The sequence below is a fragment of the Bufo bufo genome, chromosome 7, assembly GCF_905171765.1.
Source record: "Bufo bufo chromosome 7, aBufBuf1.1, whole genome shotgun sequence".
NCBI lineage: Eukaryota > Metazoa > Chordata > Amphibia > Anura > Bufonidae > Bufo > Bufo bufo.
In genome coordinates this window covers 136,908,602-136,934,220 of record NC_053395.1, presented here as the reverse complement: position 1 = coordinate 136,934,220, position 25,619 = coordinate 136,908,602, and the positions used below count along the sequence as shown (strand labels likewise).

The 25,619-nt window shown below is 41.1% G+C and overlaps 1 protein-coding gene across 1 annotated transcript in view; it reads left to right on the top strand.

The window, feature by feature from the left end:
- Positions 1-25,619, top strand: part of PARD3B (par-3 family cell polarity regulator beta) — a 1,801,259-nt gene that overhangs the window by 746,395 nt on the left and 1,029,245 nt on the right. Inside the window, 2 exon segments of the mRNA XM_040441847.1 lie at positions 10,991-11,087; positions 14,131-14,198. Of these exon segments, the coding sequence (XP_040297781.1) occupies positions 10,991-11,087; positions 14,131-14,198 (165 nt within the window).

Sequence of the window (25,619 nt, the reverse complement as noted above, 5' to 3'; positions counted from 1 at the left end):
GAATTCTTAAAGCTTGAGAATTTTGTTTTGCTATAGTCATCTCAACCCTCGTATGATGGAACACAGTTTTGTAGGTTATGTAGCCCAAATTGAGCATATGGTTGTATGTTATCATACTTAATCCCTTTTGTTATACAAAATAGATAATAATAAAAATGCATAAACTTAGTATCTTCTCTGTTGATTTATTGCCTTTCGCAGATTTGCATGATGCTTTATCTTGAGAACATAACCATGTAAATGTTTGTATTTACTACGAATAGTGGGGATAGATTTTCTATTTTGTGCAATCATATCCTGGGGTTGCACTGGTTCAGGACCTCTGTTTCAGTACATTTATTCAAATAGACACCAGCAGATTTGAGCGACTCGTTTTTGTGCATCTCTCTGGCCTTAGATGCTAACTTTTCACTGCATTCTGTTATATGCCTTGTCCCACTTTGTATGCATTAAATTTAGATATAGAGGTTGCAGGCATTGAAATTGGCAGATGTCGCAACCAAGGCAATGCTGGCTCCAGATTAGGTGATTAATAACTTTTATTGTTTGTTTCTTTAAGTAACGCGTTTCCGGGACAGACTGGCCCCTTCGTCAGACCAAAGCTCTTGATCTGACTAAGGGGCAGGTCCCGCCTGGAAACGCGTTACATAAGGAAAAAAACAATAAAAGTTATTAATCAACACATCTGGAGACAACATTGCCTTGGTTGTGCTGTCTGCCAGTTCCAACACCTGCATCCTCTGTTCCTGACTAGCACACCCATACTTAGAGGGAGACACCTTGCAGCACCAAACAAGTTTTACTCTACACAGTCTAGGGCAATGGTCAGCAACCTTCGGCACTCCAGCTGTTGCGAAACTACAATTCCCAGCATGCTCCATTCATTTCTGTGAGAGTTCTGGGAAGAGCAGAGGAAGTATGCATGCTGGGAGTTGTAGTTTCACAACATCTGGAGTGCCGGAGGTTGCCTACCCCTGGTCTAGGGTGTCATGCTCCCAGCACGACATTGCAAGGTGAACCCCAGCAACCCTGTGTGCCCACCGACTTTAAAAGCGGTCCTACCTCTAAGCGCTGCTCTACTTCTCTAATATTAAATTTAGATATAAAAAAATTGTAGCACAACGTGGGCAGATTTACTTAGCTAAATGTGCCATAATTCTTGCTTGAACAAAAAACTGTGTTGAACACTTTTTGTGCTCTGCCAGGCAGAGTGGCACGCACCCCTTCAGGCTTTTTTTTATTAAATACTTTGGAGGTGTGAAAGTAGCCTTAGTCAGTAATCTAATTGACCAAAACATAATGGAATTCTTGTCATGCATGTGAAAGATGTGTAGCAGAAGGCAAGAATTACTAGACTGTTCTGCTCTTAAGTGATGGGATGTGGTCCCATGAACCAACGAAGGCTATGGGACTGTTTGCTACTTTAACTAGTATAGTTCATTGCGGTGTACATGAAGCAGTTTTGTACAGAACCTCTGCTCATCATAAGGTATATGAACATAAAAAGATGATCAGTCTGTCTCTATATTCTTTCCTGTTTAGTTTCATGTGAAAAGTAGTTTTTCCTTAAAATATTGCTACAATGTAGAAAATGCTAAAAAACATAAGTTGCGGCAGAAAAAAACCCAAACTATATATACACTGCTCAAAAAAATAAAGGGAACACTTAAACAACACAATGTAACTCCAAGTCAATCGCACTTCTGTGAAATCAAACTGTCCACTTAGGAAGCAACACTGATTGACAATCAATTTCACATGCTAGAAAGAAAAGGAGTGAGCACTCACACCATCTGGACCATAGGATATATTTAATAAATGGTATGCAATATATCATTCAAATTAACACTCAAATACAATAAAACTTCATAAAATAGTGGTTGGTACCAACATAAAATAACACTGAAAAATGGTGATTGTGCAATCCTTGCGTAATTAATATTCAAAATTAGCACTTTGTACCGCATAAAATAGTATGGTTATATAGTAGAAGAACCACTCTTGATAGTGGTAATACCGCAAGCCGCAGTCAGCAGTTCTAATATCTCGGGGAGAAGTTCATATGACTCCAAGATAATATTCAAATGTCCTCTTGTGTATAAATATATCTTTTAGTAGAACAGTCTCTCCACAACTGATTAGATATCGCCACCCAGGGCTGTAGGTTACACGCCACTTAGTATACAGTACCTTGTTCCAAATTGTTCCACGCTGAGCCGTCCTACCACGAGGAGCGAGTGATGCCGGCTGCTACGGCGTCTCACGTCGCAAGTCTCGGGTTGCTGACGTCACTGTATCGCGGGATCACGGAATTCGGCTGGTACGGATAGTAAGTCGTTGGTGGCACCTGTAATTATCTCCTGTGTCCTGGAACAATATTCGTATTGTTGGAATTCCTTATCGCATGGCCATGCAATATCTTTAGTTAGGATCCAGTAGGTTAGGTGGGCGCTTCTCTTCCAGTCACCAGACGCGTTTCGGGGCGTCCACACCCCTTCCTCAGTGGTACCCAAGTTGTGAGTTAGTAGCACCTGCCCATAACCACCTGGGTGTGAGCCAACCACCAATCTATATATTTATTAATTTCACATGCTGTTGTGCAAATGGGATAGACAACAGGTGGAAATTATAGGCAATTAGCAAGACACCCCCAATAAAGGAGTGGTTCTGCAGGTGGTGATCACAGACCACTTCTCAGTTCCTATGCTTCCTGGCTGATGTTTTGGTCACTTTTTAATGCTGGCGGTGCTTTCACTCTAGTGGTAGCATGAGACGGAGTCTACAACCCACACAAGTGGCTCAGGTAGTGCAGCTTATCCAGGATGGCACATCAATGTGAGCTGTGGCAAGAAGGTTTGCTGTGTCTGTCAGCGTAGTGTCCAGAGCATGGAGGTGCTACCAGGAGACAGGCCAGTACATCAGGAAACGTGGAGGAGGCCGTAGGAGGGCAACAACCCAGCAGCAGGACCACTACCTCCGCCTTTGTGCAAGGAGGAACAGGAGGAGCACTGCCAGAGCCCTGCAAAATGACCTCCAGCAGGCCATAAATGTGCATGTGTCTGCTCAAACGGTCAGAAACAGACTCCATGAGGATGATATGAGGGCCCGACGTCCACAGGTGGGGGTTGTGCTTACAGCCCAACACCGTGCAGGACGTTTGGCATTTACCAGAGAACACCAAGATTGGCAAATTCGCCACTGACGCCCTGTGCTCTTCACAGATGAAAGGAGGTTCACACTGAGCACATGTGACAGACGTGACAGAGTCTGGAGACGCCGTGGAGAACGTTCTGCTGCCTGCAACATCCTCCAGCATGACCGGTTTGGCATTGGGTCAGTAATGGTGTGGGGTGGCATTTCTTTGGAGGGCCGCACAGCCCTCCATGTGCTCGCCAGAGGTAGCCTGACTGCCATTAGGTACCGAGATGAGATCCTCAGACCCCTTGTGAGACCATATGCTGGTGCGGTTGGCCCTGGGTTCCTCCTAATGCAAGACAATGCTAGACCTCATGTGGCTGGAGTGTGTCAGCAGTTCCTGCAAGACGAAGGCATTGATGCTATGGACTGGCCCGCCCCGTTCCCCAGACCTGAATCCAATTGAACACATCTGGGACATCATGTCTCGCTCTATCCACCAACGTCACGTTGCACCACAGACTGTCCAGGAGTTGGCAGATGCTTTAGTCCAGGTCTGGGAGGAGATCCCTCAGGAGACCGTCCGCCACCTCATCAGGAGCATGCACAGGCGTTGTAGGGAGGCCACACATACTACTGAGCCTCATTTTGACTTGTTTTAAGGACATTACATCAAAGTTGGATCAGCCTGTAGTGTGTTTTTCCACTTTAATTTTGAGTGTGACTCCAAATCCAGACCTCCATGGGTTAAAAAATTCCATTTTTTTCATTTTTGTGTGATTTTGTTGTCAGCACATTCAACTATGTAAGGAACAAAGTATTTCAGAAGAATATTTAATTAATTCAGATCTAGGATGTGTTATTTTTGTGTTCCCTTTATTTTTTTGAGCAGTGTGTGTATATATATATATATATATATATATATATATATATACACACTCATCTAAAGAATTATTAGGAACACCATACTAATACGTTGTTGGACCCCCTTTTGCCTTCAGAACTGCCTTAAATCTACGTGGCATTGATTCAACAAAGTGCTGATAGCATTCTTTAGAAATGTTGGCCCATATTGATAGGATAGCATCTTGCAGTTGATGGAGATTTGAGGGATGCACATCCAGGGCACGAAGCTCCCGTTCCACCACATCCCAAAGATGCTCTATTGGGTTGAGATCTGGTGACTGTGGGGGACATTTTAGTACAGTGAACTCATTGTCATGTTCAGGAACCAATTTGAAATGATTCGAGCTTTGTGACATGGTGCATTATCCTGCTGGAAGTAGCCATCAGAGGATGGATACATGTTCTCATTCTGGTTACGCCAAATTCGGACTCTACCATTTGAATGTCTCAACAGAAATCGAAGACTCATCAGACCAGGCAACATTTTTCCAATCTTCAACAGTCCAATTTTGGTGAGCTCGTGCAAATTGTAGCCTCTTTTTCCTATTTGTAGTGGAGATGAGTGGTACCCGGTGGGGTCTTCTGCTGTTGTAGCCCATCCGTCTCAAGGTTGTGCGTGTTGTGGCTTCACAAATGCTTTGCTGCATACCTCGGTTGTAACGAGTGGTTATTTCAGTCAACGTTGCTCTTCTATCAGCTTGAATCAGTCGGCCCATTCTCCTCTGACCTCTAGCATCCACAAGGCATTTTTGCCCACAGGACTGCTGCATACTGGATGTTTTTCCCTTTTCACACCATTCTTTGTAAACCCTAGAAATGGTTGTGTGTGAAAATCCCAGTAACGGTGCAGATTATGAAATACTCAGACCGGCCCGTCTGGCACAACAACCATGCCACGCTCAAAATTGCTTAAATCACCTTTCTTTCCCATTCTGACATTCAGTTTGGAGTTCAGGAGATTGTCTTGACCAGGACCACCCCCCTAAATGCATTGAAGCAACTGCCATGTGATTGGTTGACTAGATAATTGCATTAATGAGAAATAGAGCAGGTGTTCCTAATAATTCTTTAGGTGAGTGTGTATATATATATATATATATATATATATATATAAATCCAGAAAAACGGGCGGCACTCCAAGAGATAAAAGAAAGTGAACCTTTATTCACCCAGGTGGTGCAACGTTTCGGCTCTACACTTGAGCCTTTTTCAAGCCTTGAAAAAGGCTCAAGTGTAGAGCCGAAACGTTGCACCACCTGGGTGAATAAAGGTTCACTTTCTTTTATCTCTTGGAGTGCCGCCCGTTTTTCTGGATTTATACATTGGGGTAAGAAGCCTATTCCCCTTGGGACGTGCACCCTAACTTCAACTGATCTTGTACCAGTGCCGCCTTTTTTCCTTGGTATATATATATATATATATATATATATATATATATATACACATACACACACACAGTTGAGTCACATTATTATGTGCAGCACGGACAGCATCTAGACAGGCTGGTAAATTGTCACTGGTATCCAGGGCCATGCTGAGTGCAATGCATCCCACAGCTGGAGGGTACTTTTCAGGGGGGGGGGGGGGGGTTCCATAGAGTGAACCCAATGATTTAGGTAGTCCCTTGATGCTCAATTGAGTTCAAGTGTTGGGAATTAGGGGACCAGGATAGTACTTGGAAGTCAAATATTAGACATTTCTAGCTCTGTGACATGTCACATTGTTGGAAGTTCCAATCCACCCCAGGGAAGATAATCAGCAATGTATGGGTGTACGTGATCTGCAAGGATGGATTCATACCCAAATTGGTTGAGAATGCCTTCCACATGGTTCAGCTGGCCCAGAGAATGCCACATAAGCATTCCCCAGACCATAACATTGCCACCACCAGCTTGTGTACTTCCAGGAATGGTTGTAGGGTCTTTGTACTCTGATGTTTTTACATCTGACATGCCAACATCCATCAGTTTGATGAAGCAGAAAACGTGACTCATCAGAGAAGGCAACTCTTTGCCATTCAGTGGAGGCCCAATTCCGATACTTCAGTGAAAATTTAGGCCTTTTCTGGTGATGCAACTTTGTTAGCAGAGGTGCATTGACCATCCATCTGCTTTAAAGCCCCATACGTAGTAGGGTTCGCTGGTTCATTTCGGTGGTGAACTGCTCCACTGTAGCGTGTTGGTCCACCCTCATGCACCATTGTATCCAACATTCATCTCTCACATCAGTGGCACATAGTTCTCCGCAGTTTCTATGTCACTTATTCGCAGTGGTGCAATTTGACCACTCACGATACACTTTCACCACAGCAGCACATGAACATTTCACAAAGTGCACAGTTTCTGAATACTGCCACCCTTGGCCCGAAAGCCAATAATCATCTCTTTTTGCAACTGTGATAAATCACCACTTTTACTCATAACAGCAACGAGGGATATGTGTGCAGACAGCCTTATATGCCCACCAAGCCAGCTCACAACATGTGACTTCCTTCATGAGCTATGTGCTGCCGACGCTGAAATTAGGAAAATCATAGTCATGTGACTGTGTGTATATATGTTTATGTGTATGTGTGTATATATATATATATATATATATATATATATTGAAGAAAATCCAGCTGGAAGAAGGCTCTTGTGAGCCGAAACGTCGCAAAGTTGCCAAAGTTATGGGTGAATAAAGCTCCACTGATTTTTCACTTTATCTGGAGTGCAGTCCTATCTTTTTCAAGTTATATATATATATATATATATACAGTACAGACCAAAAGTTTGGACACACCTTCTCATTCAAAGAGTTTTCTTTATTTTCATGACTATGAAAATTGTAGATTCACACTGAAGGCATCAAAACTATGAATTAACACATGTGGAATTATATACATAATAAACAAGTGTGAAACAACTGAAAATATGTCATATTCTAGGTTCTTCAAAGTAGTCACCTTTTGCTTTGATTACTGCTTTGCACACTCTTGGCGTTCTCTTGATGAGCTTCAAGAGGTAGTCCCCTGAAATGATTTTCACTTCACAGGTGTGCCCTGTCAGGTTTAATAAGTGGGATTTCTTGCCTTATAAATGGGGTTGGGACCATCAGTGGCGTTGAGGAGAAGTCAGGTGGATACACAGCTGATAGTCCTACTGAATAGACTGTTAGAATTTGTATTATGGCAAGAAAAAAGCAGCTAAGTAAAGAAAAACGAGTGCCCATCATTACATTAAGAAATGAAGGTCAGTCAGTCAGCTGAAAAATTGGGAAAACTTTGAAAGTAAGGGCTATTTGACCATGAAGGAGAGTGATGGGGTGCTGCGCCAGATGACCTGGCCTCCACAGTCACCGGACCTGAACCCAATCGAGATGGTTTGGGGTGAGCTGGACCGCAGAGTGAAGGCAAAAGGACGAACAAGTGCTAAGCATCTCTGGGAATTCCTTCAAGACTGTTGGAAGACCATTTCAGGGGACTACCTCTTGAAGCTCATCAAGAGAACGCCAAGAGTGTGCAAAGCAGTAATCAAAGCAAAAGGTGGCTACTTTGAAGAACCTAGAATATGACATATTTTCAGTTGTTTCACACTTGTTTGTTATGTATATAATTCCACATGTGTTAATTCATAGTTTTGATGCCTTCATAGTCATGAAAATAAAGAAAACTCTTTGAATGAGAAGGTGTGTCCAAACTTTTGGTCTGTACTGTATATATATATAAAGCGACAGTGTAAAAATATGTAGTGGAGACCTGAACAGCTGCAGGTGTGGAATTTTAGAGGTATACTAAAAGAGTATATGCACGCAATACGTATTATGAGCTTTTTTTCATGTGGAAAATAGGCAGCGTAATACAGTACCAGCAAAGACTTTTACAAATCTCATTTCCGCAGTGTGTTTGTTTTATACATGTAAATGTGTGGATTTTGAAATCTGCAGCATGTCAGTTGGTTATGCAGATTTCCCCCTTTTACCCCTTAAAGCATAGTGTCGAACATGTACAACATGCACCTGAAATTGTATGGAGCGGGCTGCTACAGTGAGCCCGCTCCATACGCAGCAGGTGCCAGCTGTATAATATACCAGGCACCCTGCCGCAATGATGGGGAATGGTGATTGCGCTGAACCTCATCATTTAACCCCTCAGATTCCACGATCAATAGTGTTTGCGGCATATGTGCGGTAATGCAGAGAGATGAGGTGCCAGTCGGAGCCCTGTCATTGAAATTGCGGGACTCAAATTTGTTACCATGACATCCTGGGGCCTGTTGAGGTGTCAAAATGCTATTCACCCTAATAGATTTCTATTAGGGTGAATAGGAGAAAGGATTGAAATATCCCAGGTTCTAGCCCCCTAGGGGGGCTAATAGTGAATAAATAAAAAATAAAATAACATGCCAACACCAAAGTTTCCAATTTTACATATAAAAATATATAAACAATGAAAGATTAAACATATTGGGCAGATTTATCATTAGCTCAAGTCAGAATAATGGAGTGAAAAAGTTGCAAATTTTTGCGCAATCGCTAAAACTGTGCTCAAATTTGCTCTGCTCTGCACTATGCTCGCCAGTTTTCTGAAAGTGGGCGTGTTTTCTTATGTAAATGAATCTCTAGACAGATTTACTATTGCAACTATTTAAAAAGTCGCAAAAAAGTTGAAAAAAAATGCGCAATTTCACTCCAGTGAGGACCATGCTTTTCTTATGAGACTTTGTAATAGAACATGCGACTTTTTCGTAAAGACGTGCGACTTTTGTAAAGCTGCTTACTGACGGATAAACTGCTACCGTCAAACCACATTTATTACAGTCTTAAAGGGCCGATCATAAATCTGACTTGGCTAAAACTGACTTTAGCCATATGTGAAAGTGGAGTGAGCTGTCAGAGTAATGATAAATTTGGCCCAGTAGGTATTGCTGCATCCGAAAATTTTTGAACAGTTAAAATATATTTAAAAAAAATTCTGTGTGGTGAACGCTGTAACGAACAAGAATGAAAAACACATGATTTCCTATTTTTTGGTCACCTTTTTCCCCCCAAAAAATTGAATAACAGTGATCAAAAAGTTGTGCATACAATATAAATGGTACCAATAAAAACTAAAGTTCATTCCGCAAACAAATAAGCACTTATACAGCTCTTTAGACCGAAATATAAAAAACAGTTATGGCTGTCAGAAAATGGTGATGCATTATTTTTTTTTAAAGTTTTATTTATATATATATATATATATATATATATATATATATATATATATATATAAAATATTTAAAGTTTGATATTGCCATAATCATATTGGTCTGCAGAATAAGGAAATTTTTAGTGCACAGCAAACGTTGGATTTTTTTATTTTTTTCAATTTTACCCCACAAATATTATTTTTTCAAGACATGGTAAATTAAATGGTGCTATAAAAAAATTCATTTTGTTGCACAAAATGATTATCTGAATAGATAAAAAAAATGAAAATAGGTCAAATCTTTAAGGGGTTAAACTGCAAAGGGTGTGATCTGTGGCAACTCTGGATTAACATCCGTGACAAAATCTGCACATTACATGTGGATGTTTGTGTGGATTTGGTGCAGAAATGCAGCAAAATCCACACAAAAGTCTGCATGGGAAATCCGTATAAACTACCCTGCCGTGTTCAAGAATGTAATGATTTTAGCATTTTGGACAACTGGAATACATTTTTCACTCCCAATAAACACCTTTAGTTCTTTCCAGAATTTGATTATGCTTCTAAACTGTTCTTTTCTCCTTGCTTATTATTTGCTTATAATATGATTAATATTTTTTTTGCACATCTCTTTTCATCAAATCAAAAGTCTAACAATTTAACAAAATTGAGTGTAAAGCACTCTAATGACATGGCAATAAAATAGTATTTGGAGTAGGCTTTGTCTAACATGAAACACCTGAAATAGCATTTTCTTCTATTTTTACTGCTTGTGTACGCTCTGCACGTCTTCCAATATAACTGGACTGTCTCCAAAAAAATCCATTACTTGCAAATGGAAGTGAAATGTCTTGAAAATATTTGTTTTGATTCTGAAGTCAAGAAAAATGTTGACCCCACGGCACTTGTAATGCTTTTAAATTCTGCTTTGGTGCTGCATATCTCTGCATCTCCGAGCTTCAATCTCTGTGTTAAGTTTTGGACTAGACTGAAAGTTGTTTTGCTTTTGTACCTTTTGAATCTGCATTTATCAATTTGCTTTGGTGTATGGTTTATCAGCGTATCTTTTCACTTTCCAGCATATCATCTTTCCTGAGCTGCTTGTAGTGACAAGCCTACTGATTTAAATTGTGTTCAATTTACACGCATAGCAGTGTGCCCTGGATAAATCAAACAGAACATTCCACCTCTGAAAGCGTTTTAAATTCTGTTTGTTGTCTCTTTCGGAAGAATTACATGCTTTAAGAACACTGCATTTCAAATGACCATTTTTCACATATCCGATGGGTGTTCTTAAAGGCAGAATTCACCATATGATCAAACAATATAATGTCAAATCCCATCTGTGCCATGTTTGCTTTCGGAGCTGCCACTGAAGGGGAAAAGGAAGACAATAAGCAGTCAGGATTAACAGAAACATATGTCTCCAATAGTAAATTTAAGAAATGTAAAGGGTGTTAGGGTATTGGAGGCAAATGTTCATACAGTATCTGAAAATTCAAATTACAGTATCTAATCCAGCATCTGAAATTCACAGCACACAAGGATTTGACATTATACAACAATTTGAGATGAGTCTAACTTTTGTCTTGTTTCTGATTTCAAATGATTTAAAACAAATTATAGTGACCTACAAAATAAAGTCACGTATGTTGTAAGTTTATTGGAGGTTTGAAGGTTTCTGCTAATTTTTAGTCAAAAGAGCAGAAGAGCCCTCGGTTATAAGCATATATTTCATCCCAGTAACTCTATTCTTTTACTACATATTCTCAATATTTACAGGTTCTGACGGATTTGATGTTGGGTCTTTGAAGAAAGATCTTCCTCTTCCTTTAGCACATCATCCAGAGGAGAATATATATATACACTCCAACTTTAGGTATGTTTACTAAAGATCTCAGTAGATAGATTCACCTGTTTGCCTTCTAATTCTAAAGACCTTAAAATAATTATTGTCATATAGATGGTGCATCAACTTAAAATGGTTAGCTCCTCTTAGCTCATTTACCATGTCTGAGTTTCTAGCTCTGATCCCCCGCCTTGCCCTGCATAGTGCAGGACAAAGGAAGTCTCCACCTAGCATACCCATGTGACGCTTGCTACGTCAGTGGTAGTAAAGAAAGAGTGCTTGCCCTGTGCGATGCAGAGCAAGGGGGAGCATCATACCAAGAAATGCTCTGATGCTCCACTCAGACGTGGTAAATGAGTGAAGAAGAGGTTATGTCCAGGTTCAGCTCTGAACCCGTACAACCCCTGTAATTTATTTGCATTGTGTGATATCTGTAAATTGTTAGGAACATATTATTTCACATTGAATTGTGTTCCTTCTAAAACATAAAGCAGCACGAATGGTTACTTTCTTACTTGAATTTATTTTACATATAATAACTGTAGGGTCGGGACAAGGTATTAGAAATGGGGCACAGACCTCAGCTGCTGCAGTACATTACATTACACACCTCAACTTTTGCGGAACGTCAACTGCTGCAGAACGTCATAATTAGGCTCGAGTGAATAGATCTTCGGATTAATTAATTACCGAAGTTATTCAACAAAGTCACACGCGAGTTTGCGAATAACTTCGGCTCATCGGAGCCCATATAGTCTAATACTGTACGGAGACTGATCTCCATACAGTATTAACCCGAAGTTTTGAACAAAGTCACTTTGCTAATCTCTAATTAAAATGTATTGGCTCTGTGGAGGCAAAGTTCATTTCACCCAAAGTCGTGCAAGACTTCGGTGAATGCCTACTGCATTAATATCTGCGTATTGAAAAACAATTTAAAATAGAAATCCGAACTCAGCTTTGGTACTGGGCGGTACCTCGTGCCAAAGCCCAATTCGGATTGCTATTTCAGCGCGAGAAGAACTTTGGCTCCATGGAGCCAATGCATTCTAATGCTGTACAGAAACAACATTAAAATGGAGATATTAAAATTAATCAATTTCAGATCTATGATCCGAAGGTCTGTTTGCTCATGCCTACTCATAGCTGCTTCAGAATCTTACAATAAACACCTCAGCTAATACATACTTCAGCTGCTGCAGATCCTCACAATACACACCTCAGCTGCTGCAGAAACCATACAATACACACCTCAGCTGCTGCAGAAACCATACAATACACCCCTCAGCTGTTGCAGATCCTCACTATACACCCCTCAGCTGCTGCAGAAACCGCACAGTATACCCCTCAGCTGCTGCAGAAACCATACAGTACACCCCTCAGCTGCTGCAGAACCTCACTATACACACCTCAGCTGCTGCAGAAACCGCACAGTATACCCCTCAGCTGCTGCAGAAACCACACAGTACACCCCTCAGCTGCTGCAGAACCTCACTATACACACCTCAGCTGCTGCAGAAACCACATAGTACACCCCTCAGCTGCTACATAACCTCATAATACACACCTCAGCTGCTATAGAACCTCACAATACAACACTTCAGCTGCTGCAGAAATCACACAATGCAACCCTCAGCTGCTGCAGAACCTCACTGTACAAACCTCAGCTTCTGCAGAAACCACACAGTACACCCCTCAGCTGCTACATAACCTCATAATACACACCTCAGCTGCTATAGAACCTCACAATACAACACTTCAGCTGCTGCAGAAAGCACACAATGCAACCCTCAGCTGCTGCAGAACCTCACTGTACAAACCTCAGCTTCTGCAGAAACCACACAGTACACCCCTCAGCTGCTATAGAACATCACAATACACACATCAGCTGCTGCAGAAATCACACAATGCAACCCTCAGCTGCTGCAGAACCTCACAGTACACCACTCAGTGGCTGCAGAAACCACACAATACACCTCTCAGCTGCTACAGAACCTCACAATACACACCACAACTGCTGCAGAACCTCGCAATACACCTTCAGCTGCTATAGAACCTCACAATACACACCTCACCTGCTGCAGAAATCACACAATGCAACCCTCAGCTGCTGCAGAACCTCACAGTACACAACTCAGTGGCTGCAGAAACCACACAATACACCTCTCAGCTGCTGCAGAAACGGAACAATACAACCCTTAGCGTCTGCAGAACATCATAGTAAACACTGTAAGTCTTTTTAATAAGGAAGAGATGCTCCAGTGGGGGACACTGCTGGAGGCTGTCTGCACTGGACTGAAAGGGAAAGTATTGTTTTTTTTTTTGTTTTTTTACAGCATTACTGCTCTTCTTTCTCCAAGGAGACAGTCAACTCCTTTAAACATGTCCCATCTACAGGCAGCATGTCACAGAACTGGCTGTGTAGATTGATTTATAAGTTTTGTTGGACATGATTTCCCTTACAGCTAGCCAGTCAGTAGGCTATACGACTGATAAATAGTAACTAGAACACAGTTCTCATCAGAAGGAATGATTATTAGTGCATACATCTCTGTTGACATATTCTGCACATGTTCATTTTCCTTTTGACATCCTCATATGTACTTAATTGATATTCCTTACCAAACAACATGATTGGAGAAACGCCTGTCATGCTATAGCAATTTTGTTGAAATTGTTTCAAGACACACAGATGTGTCAGTGTCATCTTTTCTCTCTATCTGTGAGTTCTGTATAAATACAATTATATTTAACAGCTTCATTTGTAACCCCAGAAGTATGGATTTGTCTGTAATAGCATAGGCAATTGGAATGAGATGAGTACATAGTAAAATAATAGTTCTGTAGAAAGCAGCATTTACATATTAGACCAATATCAAGAGGACTTGCCTTGACCATTGCATTAGTAGGGCAGTAATAAGGTAAACCTGGTATCGTTAACATATGTGAATTGTGGTGAAGCCTTCAAAGCAGTATTCGTAAAGCAGAGTACTGAAAAAAGTTTTGTTTGTATTTATGAAAAAGTTGTTAATTTCCTCAAGAGAAAAAATTGAAAATTTATTTTTGTAAACAGTTCCGGAATGGAAAGTTCCCAACAGCCTGATACCTACAATATGAAGACATCAAAGAGCATGGATCTTGGTAAGTGCCATAGTATTGGTTATTGACATTACTGAACTTATAGCCTTAACTGGGTTTTATATGATTTTTCCACAGGATAAGGGGATACCTAATTGGTAACTGATTGGTGGGGTTCTGATTTCTTGGACTCCCCCTGAGAACGGGGGTTCTGATCCTCCATCCTGATGGAGCCTAAGGGTGGGCATGTGCGCTGCCGCTCAATTCATGCTCTGTGGAACCACTGGAAATAGTCAAGAGCTTGAGAATAAATGACGTGACAGCGCGCATGCTCAGCCTCCCGCTCCATTCCTAGGAATGGTAGGGTCCCAGCGGTCAGACTGCCACTGGTACAATTTTCTCAGCCAAAGCCAAAAGTCTGTGCGGTAAGAAGTGTAAGGATGTTATTACATTGCCCCATCTTCAGGCAGTGCGAGTGCCGATTGATGATAATCATCCATCGTCGCTGGTTTGCACTGGTCTGATTGGACAGGCTTATTGTCACGGTCCCTCAGGTGACTGTTGTCAGAAAATCAATGAGTTTGGCTGAGCGTGGAGGACTCTAACAGCCTCCTTGATTTCTCTTGATTCAGTGTTGATAGGGTTAATGACCACTTCCATTTTCTCAGCTGTTGCTCAGTGGTCATCACTTCTACCCTTATTCTGACCCCACCCTTCTGACTATGCGGCAGATAGCTTCATTTGGGTTTGGCTGAGCTGGTGTGAGTTTGTCTCTGGTGCTCCTGATAGTTTGTCTCGACAGAAGTTAAGTGTCACTTTTTTTGTGTTTGTTATATTCCCTGTTGTTTGTATCTGGGCCTGAGTCAGAGACTTCCATTCGTCCATCTGGGAAGAAATGGGTGTCTCTGGTCCTAACCTTTTCCAGGGCCTTATAGGGATATAAAGGCCTAGGTATACTGCATATGAATATTCCTACCTTCAGGGTCTATTCATATTGATAGATAGTTAGGGCCCGGATTAGGGTTGTCTAGGAGGTGTCCTGTTTCTTCTTTAGTTTCCAGGCCCAGTTACTGTTCCCCTTCCCTCCTGTGTTCAGTGTGGAGTTTTCCCCCACACTGATCATGACACTTATGCAAACTATGAATGAGGGAGGAAGGATTGCTACTGCAGTCGTTCCTCCCTCCTTCTCTTTTATAGATGATGGGCAGTTCCCTGATTACAAAGGAACATGTGCTGTCGAATATCGGGCATTGTTTGTCATCTGATCGATAATATGTGCCAATTATTGGGAACGAGCATTTGTATCCCTGAAATCATGGAGTCTAATAGGGCCTTAAGTCAGTCCTTTATATGGACCTTTACAAAATTTTAATCCAATTCTGGCTTTGACTCAAAAACTACATTAAACACTTAAACCATTATTTTATTTTAGAAGCACTCTAGACATAGGTAGCTGTATAGGTATACAGATGTGTACTTTGAGGGCTTAGGTTCAGTGGACCATTGAAAAAAGTACCGACAAATGTTATCCCAATATGTGGGATGTATATAGCCTAGTGTTGTTTTTTCCATGTACTTTATTTTTAAAGAAGTTTTCTGTGGGAGTAATTTTAACTGAAAACGGGGTGAAAGTAGGGTAAAATAACGAGCAATCTTCACCTTTCTGATTCCTCTACGCTGCTGTTTGAAGGCTGCTCTGGTCTCCGCTCCTCTACTACCTAGTCTCAGGCTCAAAAAACCCAGAAATATTTTGGATTGCCCACTGAGCCAATCACTTTTACTATTATGGGCATAGAATAATATAGGTAAAATTCAGATTAGAGTATGGAATATGCTGTTTGATTGCCTTGTTTTACTGTTTGTAAAATAAATAAATAAATACATTGCATATATAGAAAAATATAAAAAGGTTAATTTAAGAACAAAACTTTAATTTTTTGTCAAACTGATTTTAATTTAAGGAAATTCAGTGAAACGGCCACATTGTACTGGTTGTGAGCTGCTTTTCCAGTCTCTTCACTATACCTTACCTTGAAGTTGACTGCTCTGATGCTGGGTTCACCGTTTCTATTATCTGTTTAGCAGATCTGTTTAACAGGTTCCCAAAAAATTTTAATAGATGCCAATGGAAGGGCATCCATTTGTAAAAAAAATCATATCTGTTAGGCCTCTTTCACATGACTGATATGTAATGAGTCAGGGTCTTTTCGGTGATGGTTTAGATGCAAGTTGAATCAGTTTTTCTGCGATTGCGTTCAGTGTGTCAGTTTTTTTCATCCAGATTGCATCCGTTTTTCACGCATGTGAAGAAAAACTGAAGAATAACGATCTACTAGCAACCATGGCTGTTAAGCAACCAGATGCCTTCCTTTTTTCACGAAGCCCCATTCATGTCTATGGGGCCAGGGCTGTATGAAAAACAGACAATATAGAACATGCGTTTTTCTTTTTTTTTTTTTTCCTGAACACATAGATGATCGGTGAAAAACAATGTTCATGTGTGTATACTCATTGAAATTATAGGGTCAGGGTTCAGTCCAGATGAAATCCATTCACAAAATGGATCGCATCAGGATGGAAGACTTGCTCATGTGAAATTAGCGTTACTGTCCTTTTTTTTTTTTTTTTTTTTAAGGCACAGAAACGGAGTATACCCTACTTTTTTATCTGGCAAAAAAATCCAGAACATGGGCATTGGATCGCTCATGGGAATGTGAACCCCACACAGCAGACACGGATAAAGCCCAGCTTAGGAAGATAAAGGATGACACCCATGACCGTACCCTCAGAGAGTGGTTCTGCCCCTAGACCAGAAACAAGAACACCTCTGGTATTGCTTTAAAAGGAGTAACACCCCTATCCACCTCAGTTCCTGTTTCCTGTCCCAGGGGACAGTAGGAGAGAAGATATCTGAATTTCTTGAGGCTGTGGCCGGAATGGAGGCATTTTTTTTTTTTTTTTTATTATTATTCGAAAGTACTTTATTTAGTCGTCTTTATACTGTTAAAAAAAAAACGGAGAAAAGAAAAACTCCTTTTCTCTGTTCCAGCCCAAAAATCTAGTGTTTGAGTTTTTTTGGAACAATTTCGTTTTTTTGATACATAGGACAATTTGTACAGGAAAATGTAATGTTCTATTTGAAGCGAAATATCAAGATATGGGATCATTTTGTCTCTTAGCTTTTTCTATCAGCCATTTCCACCGAGCACATGGAACATTTTAACAGCCATAGTTACTCTTAATGATAATCAGTGTTATTTGTACTCTGGTAATTTGCAAGCACCCATTTAAAGAGGGGAGACGGGAAAAGTGAAGTCTAATTAAGGTCTGTGTTCTTTCAGTACAAAGGGGGCTGTTATAATATTAAACTATCTATAAAAGGTAGACCAAGATTACCAATGCTTTCCTTCATACAGTGTTGGGTATAGAGCAGAAACTATTGTTAACTATTTCATTGCTCTAGTTGTGTTGAGTTTATAAAATGATTTGGAGAATAAAATGAAATTAGTTAAGGTTATATTTACTGATGTATCTGCATTATTTTTGTATCTGCTGAGTTATAATTGTTGATGATCAGGCTAGATAATTTAGCTTTTCTAGAATCTCCTTACTTTGGAACATATTTCCTAAACGTTTTACTAGCCACATGCAGCATTAGGCCACATGTATTAAAAGGGGTTGTCCAACGAAAAATAGTCTACCGTTTTCAAACCAGCCATGTAATTAAAAATGTATTAGAGATACTGAGTTATTCAATGAAATCTATCTGCATAGTGCCACCTGCTGTTTGCCCTTTCTCTAATATCTCTGTCCTGTTCACTAAGGTTGAAACACATTCTCTGTTCCTTCCTTCAACTGCCACCAGCTGCAGTAAAAAGGGCATGCCCCCTGAGCTGCAGCATAAAGGACACATCCCCAAAAGTGACAGCACAATATAAATGTAGCAGAACAATTGGACAAGTGAATAGGCAGATCTCTGGATCCATGTGAGGTACAGGACTGGTTCTAGCTTTGTTAGGAAGATAACCCCTTTAAGTCGGTAGCAGTATACAATGCAGACCTTAATATCAGTGTCATTTTGCTTAGTATTACTACATTATAACAGCATTGTAAAGTTTAGTCTTATGCTGGCTGTCCATGTAAGAGGAATAAACCTCTGACAGGTACTTTTGGCAGGACCGTCTCATGGGAAATAAAGGATTATGCATTTTAAAATACAATATGCCAGATTCTTTCTTCCCTCACCTGCCCTGACAGAAGACATTAGGAAGCATACCGGCTGTCGCCTGGATTGTCAGTTCTGCCACCATTTATCTAATGCAGAGGTCCTGGGGATAGGTCATCAACAGAGATGAGCGAAGTTTACAATTCTTCGATTCGGCTGCTTCACCAAATTACACAAAGAAATTTGCTTTGTAACTAATTACTTGTGGCGGGCGCAATGACAGGCAACAGCAATTCTGGCCCCCCACCCTCCCGTCATTGAACCCATTGGATGCAGCATTCATCACTGATTGTGGCATCTGAGATAATAAAAATATATATATAGAGTTTTCAGGGGTTAATCAGTAAAAAAAATTAATTAAAATACTTGCCTTATACATTCAAGATTGAAGATCCCACACTGTGTATGATAACGTCATCACGCTGGCCGGCGTGGTGATGTCATACGTCACTGAACACAATATTTTGCGCGGAATCTTCAGGCAAAATTGATTTGGTACCATTAATCACGAGGAAATTCACTCAACACTATTCATCAGTACAGGAAACTGGCTAACCCCTATACCATTTATAACTAGAAGAAAGCTACAGTAATTATTGAACTTTATTTCTCCTTGTGCTTTGGCAAGTCTAACATTTTTGAGCAGTGTGCACTAAAGCCTGGTAGGTGCTCACATTAGTAATCCATGATCGCTTGACCTCTTCCCTTGTATTAATATGAATGATGAGCGGTGGCACCAGATGTATATTTCTGGAGTTACGTCACAAGAATCAGCAGTTATGAATCCTCAGACCACAGTACTGTATATTACACATAAGAAGGCAGGGAATGCAAATTTGGTCTCCCCTAGACGGTAACTGTCTCTCTAACGTCACCTGTAGGTAGTTACCCTGTAAGTCAGTGTATGACCCATTAACCCCTTAACCCCTTTCAGCACCGGAGGGTTTTTCGTTATCATTTTTCACTCCCTGCTTTTCTGGGGCAAAACCTTTTTTTTTTTTTTCATTTACATATTAGAGCTTGTTTTTTTGTGGGACAAGTTGCACTTTCCAATTCCACCATTTAATATTGCATATGATGTAGTGGGGAGCTGGAAAAAAATTTGTAAATGATGTAAAATTGGAAATAAAACGCAATTTTGCAACTGTTTTATGGATTTGTTTTTACAGTGTTCCCTATACGGTAAATCTGACCTGCTACTTTCATTCTCCAGGTCGGTACAATTACGGTGATACCACATATGTCTGTTTTTTGTTTTTTTTTTGCATTTTAATACTGAAAAAAAAAACACTTTATTTTTTTCTTTTTACAGCCATATTTTGACCCCATAACTTTTTTGTAGTTATGTTTACGGAGTGGTGTTAGGGCTCATTTTTTGCAGGACAATTTGTACTTTTCATTAATACTGTTCTGGCATGTGTATGAATTTTTGATTACTTTTTACTTCATTTTTTGTGGGAGATGAATTGGCCATTTTGACTTTTTTTCTATTTCACCATATCGGAAAAAAATATATATATTTTCATAGTATAGGCAATTTTGCACAGGACAATACCTATGATATGTATTTTTTTATTGTTTATATTTTATATTTACATTTTGAAGAAAGGAGGGTGATTAGAATTTTTATATTTTCTACATTTATTTTTAAAAACATTTTTTGCACTTTTATAGTTCCCATAGGGAACTATAACAAGCAATCATCAGATTGCTTCTGTCATGCACTCCAATGCATTAGCATGTGCGGCAGCTTTAATTAATCCCAGAGGACTGAAGCTGCTGCACAATGCATCTGGCTCCCCCGATCTCCGCCAGGGGAGCTAGAGCACACCCAGAATAGCGTGCTTCCGGGTCTTAGCACATTCAGATGCCGTGGTCATGTTTTACCGCTGGTTGCGGACTTTAGCCGCATAAGTCTGCTGTATAAAACGAGTATGGGGCCCATTGCCATGTTTAAAGTCCTGGTCGGGAAGGGGTTAATGACCAGGCATAAAAATGACCAGCAAAATAGTTTTTGGCTCTCTGCATTTCAGAAGCTATAACTTTTTTTGTTTTCACTGACGAGGCTGTCTGGGGTCTTGTTTTATGTGGGAGAAATGCTATTATTTTTTGGCATTCAGGAGCACATATAAATTATAGTGTACCGTATATACTTGAGTATAAGCCGAGCCCCTAATTTTACCCCAAAAAAATGGGAAAAATTATTGACTCGAGTATAAGACTAGGGTGGGAAATGCAGCTATAATGCAGAGTGTATGTGTATATAATGCACACACTCTACATTATATACACACATCTGCAAGAGGGTGACTCCCTGTATTTAATGCAGAGTGTGTGCATTATATACACACACACTCTGCATTAAATACAGGGAGCATCCACAGATCTCCCCCCTAAACAGTGCCATCCACAGATCCCCCCTAAACAGTGCCATCCACAGATCCCCCCTCCCCTAAACAGTGCCATGATGGCACTGTTTAGGGGAGGGGGTATCTGTGGATGGCACTGTAGGGGGATCTGTGGATGGCACTGCCATCAACAGATCCCCCTACAGTGCCATCCACAGATCCCCCTACAGTGCCATCCACAGATCCCCCTACAGTGCCATCCACAGATCCCCCTACAGTTCCATCCACAGATCTCCCTACAGTGCCATCCACAGATCCCCCTACAGTGCCATCCACAGAGCCCCCTACAGTGCCATCCACAGATCCCCCTCCCCGACGCTCACAGCAGTATTCTTGCTTTGTCTTTGCTCCGGTAATACAGGCAGTGCGGGGAGCGGCGCTCACTCACTGACGTCACGCGCCTTCTCCCACTAGGCGGCGCAGGCGCGTGACGTCAGTGATTGAGCGCCGCCCCCCGCACTGCCTGTATTACCGGAGCTAGACTAGACTCGAGTATAAGATGAGGAGGCTTTTTGAGCACAAAAATATGTGCCAAAAAACTCGTCTTATACTCGAGTATATACGGTAATTTATATAATTTTTTTGCTGTAAAAATATAGAGAAAAAACTATTTTTGGCACAATTTTTTTAAATCTACTTTTACGCCTTTCATGTTTCACATGAAATAGCCTAATTAAATTTTTCAAGGTATTAGTTTTTTTTTATATATTTTGTTTGCACAATAAAATGTATTTTAGACTAAATAATGACTATATTCTTTGTGTGTGTGCAATTCTTTATTACATTATTTATAACATATTTTAAAACTCCTTTATGAACTTAATATTTTATAACTTTATTTCATACTTATAATGTATTAGTATACTCCTGTATGTTAATACATTATGCTCTGTGTCAGTAGGACATAGGCTGCTGTTAGGACAACACTAGTGTTCCCTAATAGCAGGAGAATTGAACAGACAGCCTTAGGGTCCTTCATGGGTCCTGCTGGCCGCAGATCACTGCTTGGTGACCAGACCACTGGCGTATAATCCCCTTTCATCTTGCCATGGTATGGACCATGGCATGATTAACAGCCAGAATTAGAACTTCCTCCAACACCGACTGTAAAGCAGAAGTCTGTGGTAAGAACTCAGGCTGTTATTAATGGCCAGTTCCTAGTGCAGGAGCGCTTCGGCAGCTCCCTAACCCACCTCAACTGCAGCAACGCCAAAAACTCTTGCCGTCAATAGACAGTAGGTAGTCATTAAGGGGTTAACAAGCTTTGACATGATCCAACCCAGAGACACCTATCTGTAGACATCACGGTTTTCGAGTTCTTACTTCTTGTCTGTACACAGTAGAGTACATAGGCAGGCAGGGTAGCCACCTTTCTGTGGCAAGAGAAGGAGGTTTGCTGCTTCTGGGGAGAGCTAATTTAAAGACCTTTTCCCAGAGAACATTGCTTGCAAGACTCTTCTCACCACCTGGATCTACAAAAGGATCACCAGTACCTTCAAAGAGAAGGTGGAGACAAGGTTTGCAGTCTCTAATTCAAAACAAGTATATTATGGCTATGAATCACCTGTAGGCACTGCAGACAGTATATATTTCTATGCATTATATCAGTTATCATTCTCTACTAGGCAGTTCATTTAAAAATACTATCTTAGTCCTGTAAGAAAAGGATTACATTTCAAGGGTCAGATTAAGAGGCACGCATTTATGACAATGTAGCTACTAAGATATTCCTTCTTTCTTGGCTTACATCATATTTTGTATGGATTTCTGTCGGTAGCATAAATGTTCTTATAACTGTTCTCAATGAATATTACAAGGTTTGGATGGTTTTCTTGGCCGTTTGTATGCTCCCATCTCCGCTGGCTCATTCTGTTCAAACCTTTATTTTCTGGAGAGACCTGACACATATTGCTATGTAATTCTTGCCAAGTGCCTCCAGCAATGAACTGGTGAAGTTATGATCCATCATGCTGTTCCCTCAATGTCAGATGATTCAAGCCCAGCTGAGATCTCTGTTGGGACCACAGCTTTCATTTACAATCTGCTACTGGGTGTCCAGAAAATATCGGAAAGATCCCTCAGTTCCAAAGCCTCCAACAAGGAAGAAAATACTGAGACCCCCAACACCTGGAAGACTTTAAAGTATTTTATTCTCTTCCTGCCAGTGCATGGAAGATGCTGCAGCTGCCAACCAACGAGTCCCTACACCATGGTGTGTCTTTTTCATGTATCCATGGGATATGATGGATAAAAAGCTCATTTTAGGCTATCTATACAATTATTTGGAGAGAAAAAAAACAGAACTTTTTTGTATACTGTAGTTGATCTCACGTGGTGAAATTAGTACCGCTACTAAAATGAGTAGTAATAACTCTTTCTAAATGCTATAGAAAATACACTGATTCAGAATGGAAAGTAAAATGAATATTCTAACTGCAATATTGTAGAAAATTTCATCTTCACTGAAACAGGGAAAATATTATGTCCAGCTTCTTTTCATGTCATAATAGGAGAATCCTTATTATCTCTCTATTTTCCATTCAACTGTAAAGTACTATATGACCTATTATATGACTATTGTAACAGTGTTTTAGTTATATTTTATTACCCCTCTCTTTCTTTTTTTAAATCAAATAGTTTTTATTAAGTTTTTCAAAACAAGCCAAACAACTCCCCCCCTTCTCCCCCCGCCCCCCCCCCCCCCTCACCCTCCCCACAAACCCTTACATGGCAAGAGAGATCAAGTAAAAACCATAATAACAAGATCTGGTGAGTTAGCAGAGCATTATCACAAAGCACGATACATGGTTACATCGCAATAAATATCCTTATTTTTTGAGCTCTAATATACATTAATCATGTACATACATACCACATCACCTGAAGTACTGTGTATACATTTCAAAAGCCCTTTGGGGTAACTATTTCCCTCAAATCTCCCATATAACCTTAGAGAACTCCCTTGTGTCCCTTTCGATAATCTCTTCCATACCTTCATTCGTCCTCATTCCCATTCCCTTACACTTGAATATTATAATGTTGAATCCATAGTGACCAGATTTTCTCAAATTTTTTTAGACAGTTTCTTTTATGGTATACATATTTTTCAAGGCGTATCAGCATATGTACTTTATTTTCTAGTTCACTCACCGAAGGTGTACCCCTCTCTTTCTAATAGTGCAGGTGTATTTACTTGTATGAGTGTCAGAGGCATAAATATGCACACATCACACTAAAATATCATTTTGTTAGTTTTGTGGGCTGCTATACAGTTGACACACAGCCAAGATTACAGGGGTTTTCTGAGAGTTTAGTATTGATAGCCTATCCTCAGGATAGGTCATCAATATCAGATGGCCAGGAGTCTGATACCTGGGACCCCCGCCAATCAGCTGTTGGTAGAGGCTGTGGTGTTCACAGTTCTTCAGTCATGTATCCTAGGTGCAGCTCAGTCCTATCCAAAGGAATGGGACTGAGCTGCGATACCAAGCACAGCTGCTATCCAAAGCACCACAATGTGCTTGGTCAACAGCGAGGAGACTGCGGTACTCACTAAAACACCACGGCCTTCTCAAACAGCTGATCAGTGCGGGTCCCAGTTGTCGGACCCCTACCAATCAGATACTGATGACCTATCCTATGTCATCAATATCACAGTCTTGGAAGCCCCCTTTAAGCCATGAAATATATTAAATTTAGATAAAATGCTAATTTACATTTACCCCAAATGTTGCTTAAAATGACGCTCCTAAAGACCTCATACAGCATTGTTTACATAAAGATTTTAAAACTGGACACATAGGAGCAAATAGAAAGAAAAAAGAAATATCCTTAAAGCGAATCTGTCATAAACTTTAGGCTGACCTCACTGAGGGCAGCATAAAATAGTGACAGAAATGCTGATTTCAGCGGTGTGTCATTCATGAGCTAAAAGTAAGTGGTTGATGACATCCAGCATCATAATCCTTGCAGCACAGACCTTGAAAAGAGTCAAATCTACTTGAGAACAGTTAAGTGAGGCCGGACTGGGGCAGGGCTGAGGGAAGGCCAGCATGACGCTGGTTTGGTTGGTGAGGGTCGGCATTTAAAGGGAGAACAGCCCAGTAGCTGCTAGGAGGAGGGAGTTGCTAGGGTAACTAGGGGGTGTGGTGGGAGGCTTTAAAAAGGTGGTATGTGGTAGAGTAACCACCATTTTAGACTCAACATGTCCGTGGACCAGATGTTGGCCTGGATCAGGATGGAAGTGGAAGCACGGGGGCATGGCTGGTTGAGGGAGCAGTCAGGAGGCCTGCTGCAGGGGGCCATAGTTGAGGTGGACATCACTGAAGAGGGGGTTAGACAGCCGCGGTGGGTCCTCCCGCCGGCGCACTTGAGCCCCAACCCCCAGGGTCAAGTGCCAATTGTGGAGCCCCTCTGGGGACCCTACACAGCAAGGAGCGGCGCATCAGGCTTTAATGAGGCGCTCCCGCCTTGGGAGGAATCCCACGCAGCGGCGGGACCCAGAGCAGAGAGGGGAGTTTACGTCTCACCCGCTCTCTGCAGCAAGTGTGTCTGGATTGGGACCAGGTTCTGAGGATCCTATCTGGCTTTCTGCCTCTGGAAGATCTACTTGGCATGGGAGCAGTTCAACAGGAGGACAGGCTGTGCAGGAGGCTGCCAGGGACTTGCACAGTCCCCAAGTTCTACTGGATAAAGAAGAAGGCCATGCCCCCACATGGCAGAAGACATCTTGGAGAGTGGCCTGAGCTCACCCAGTAGAGAAGAGGCAGAAATTCTGCACTACAGGGTCAGGTTGGCAAGTACGTCCAGGATCTGTGACGACGGCGAACAAAAGCAGCGGGATACAGGAAC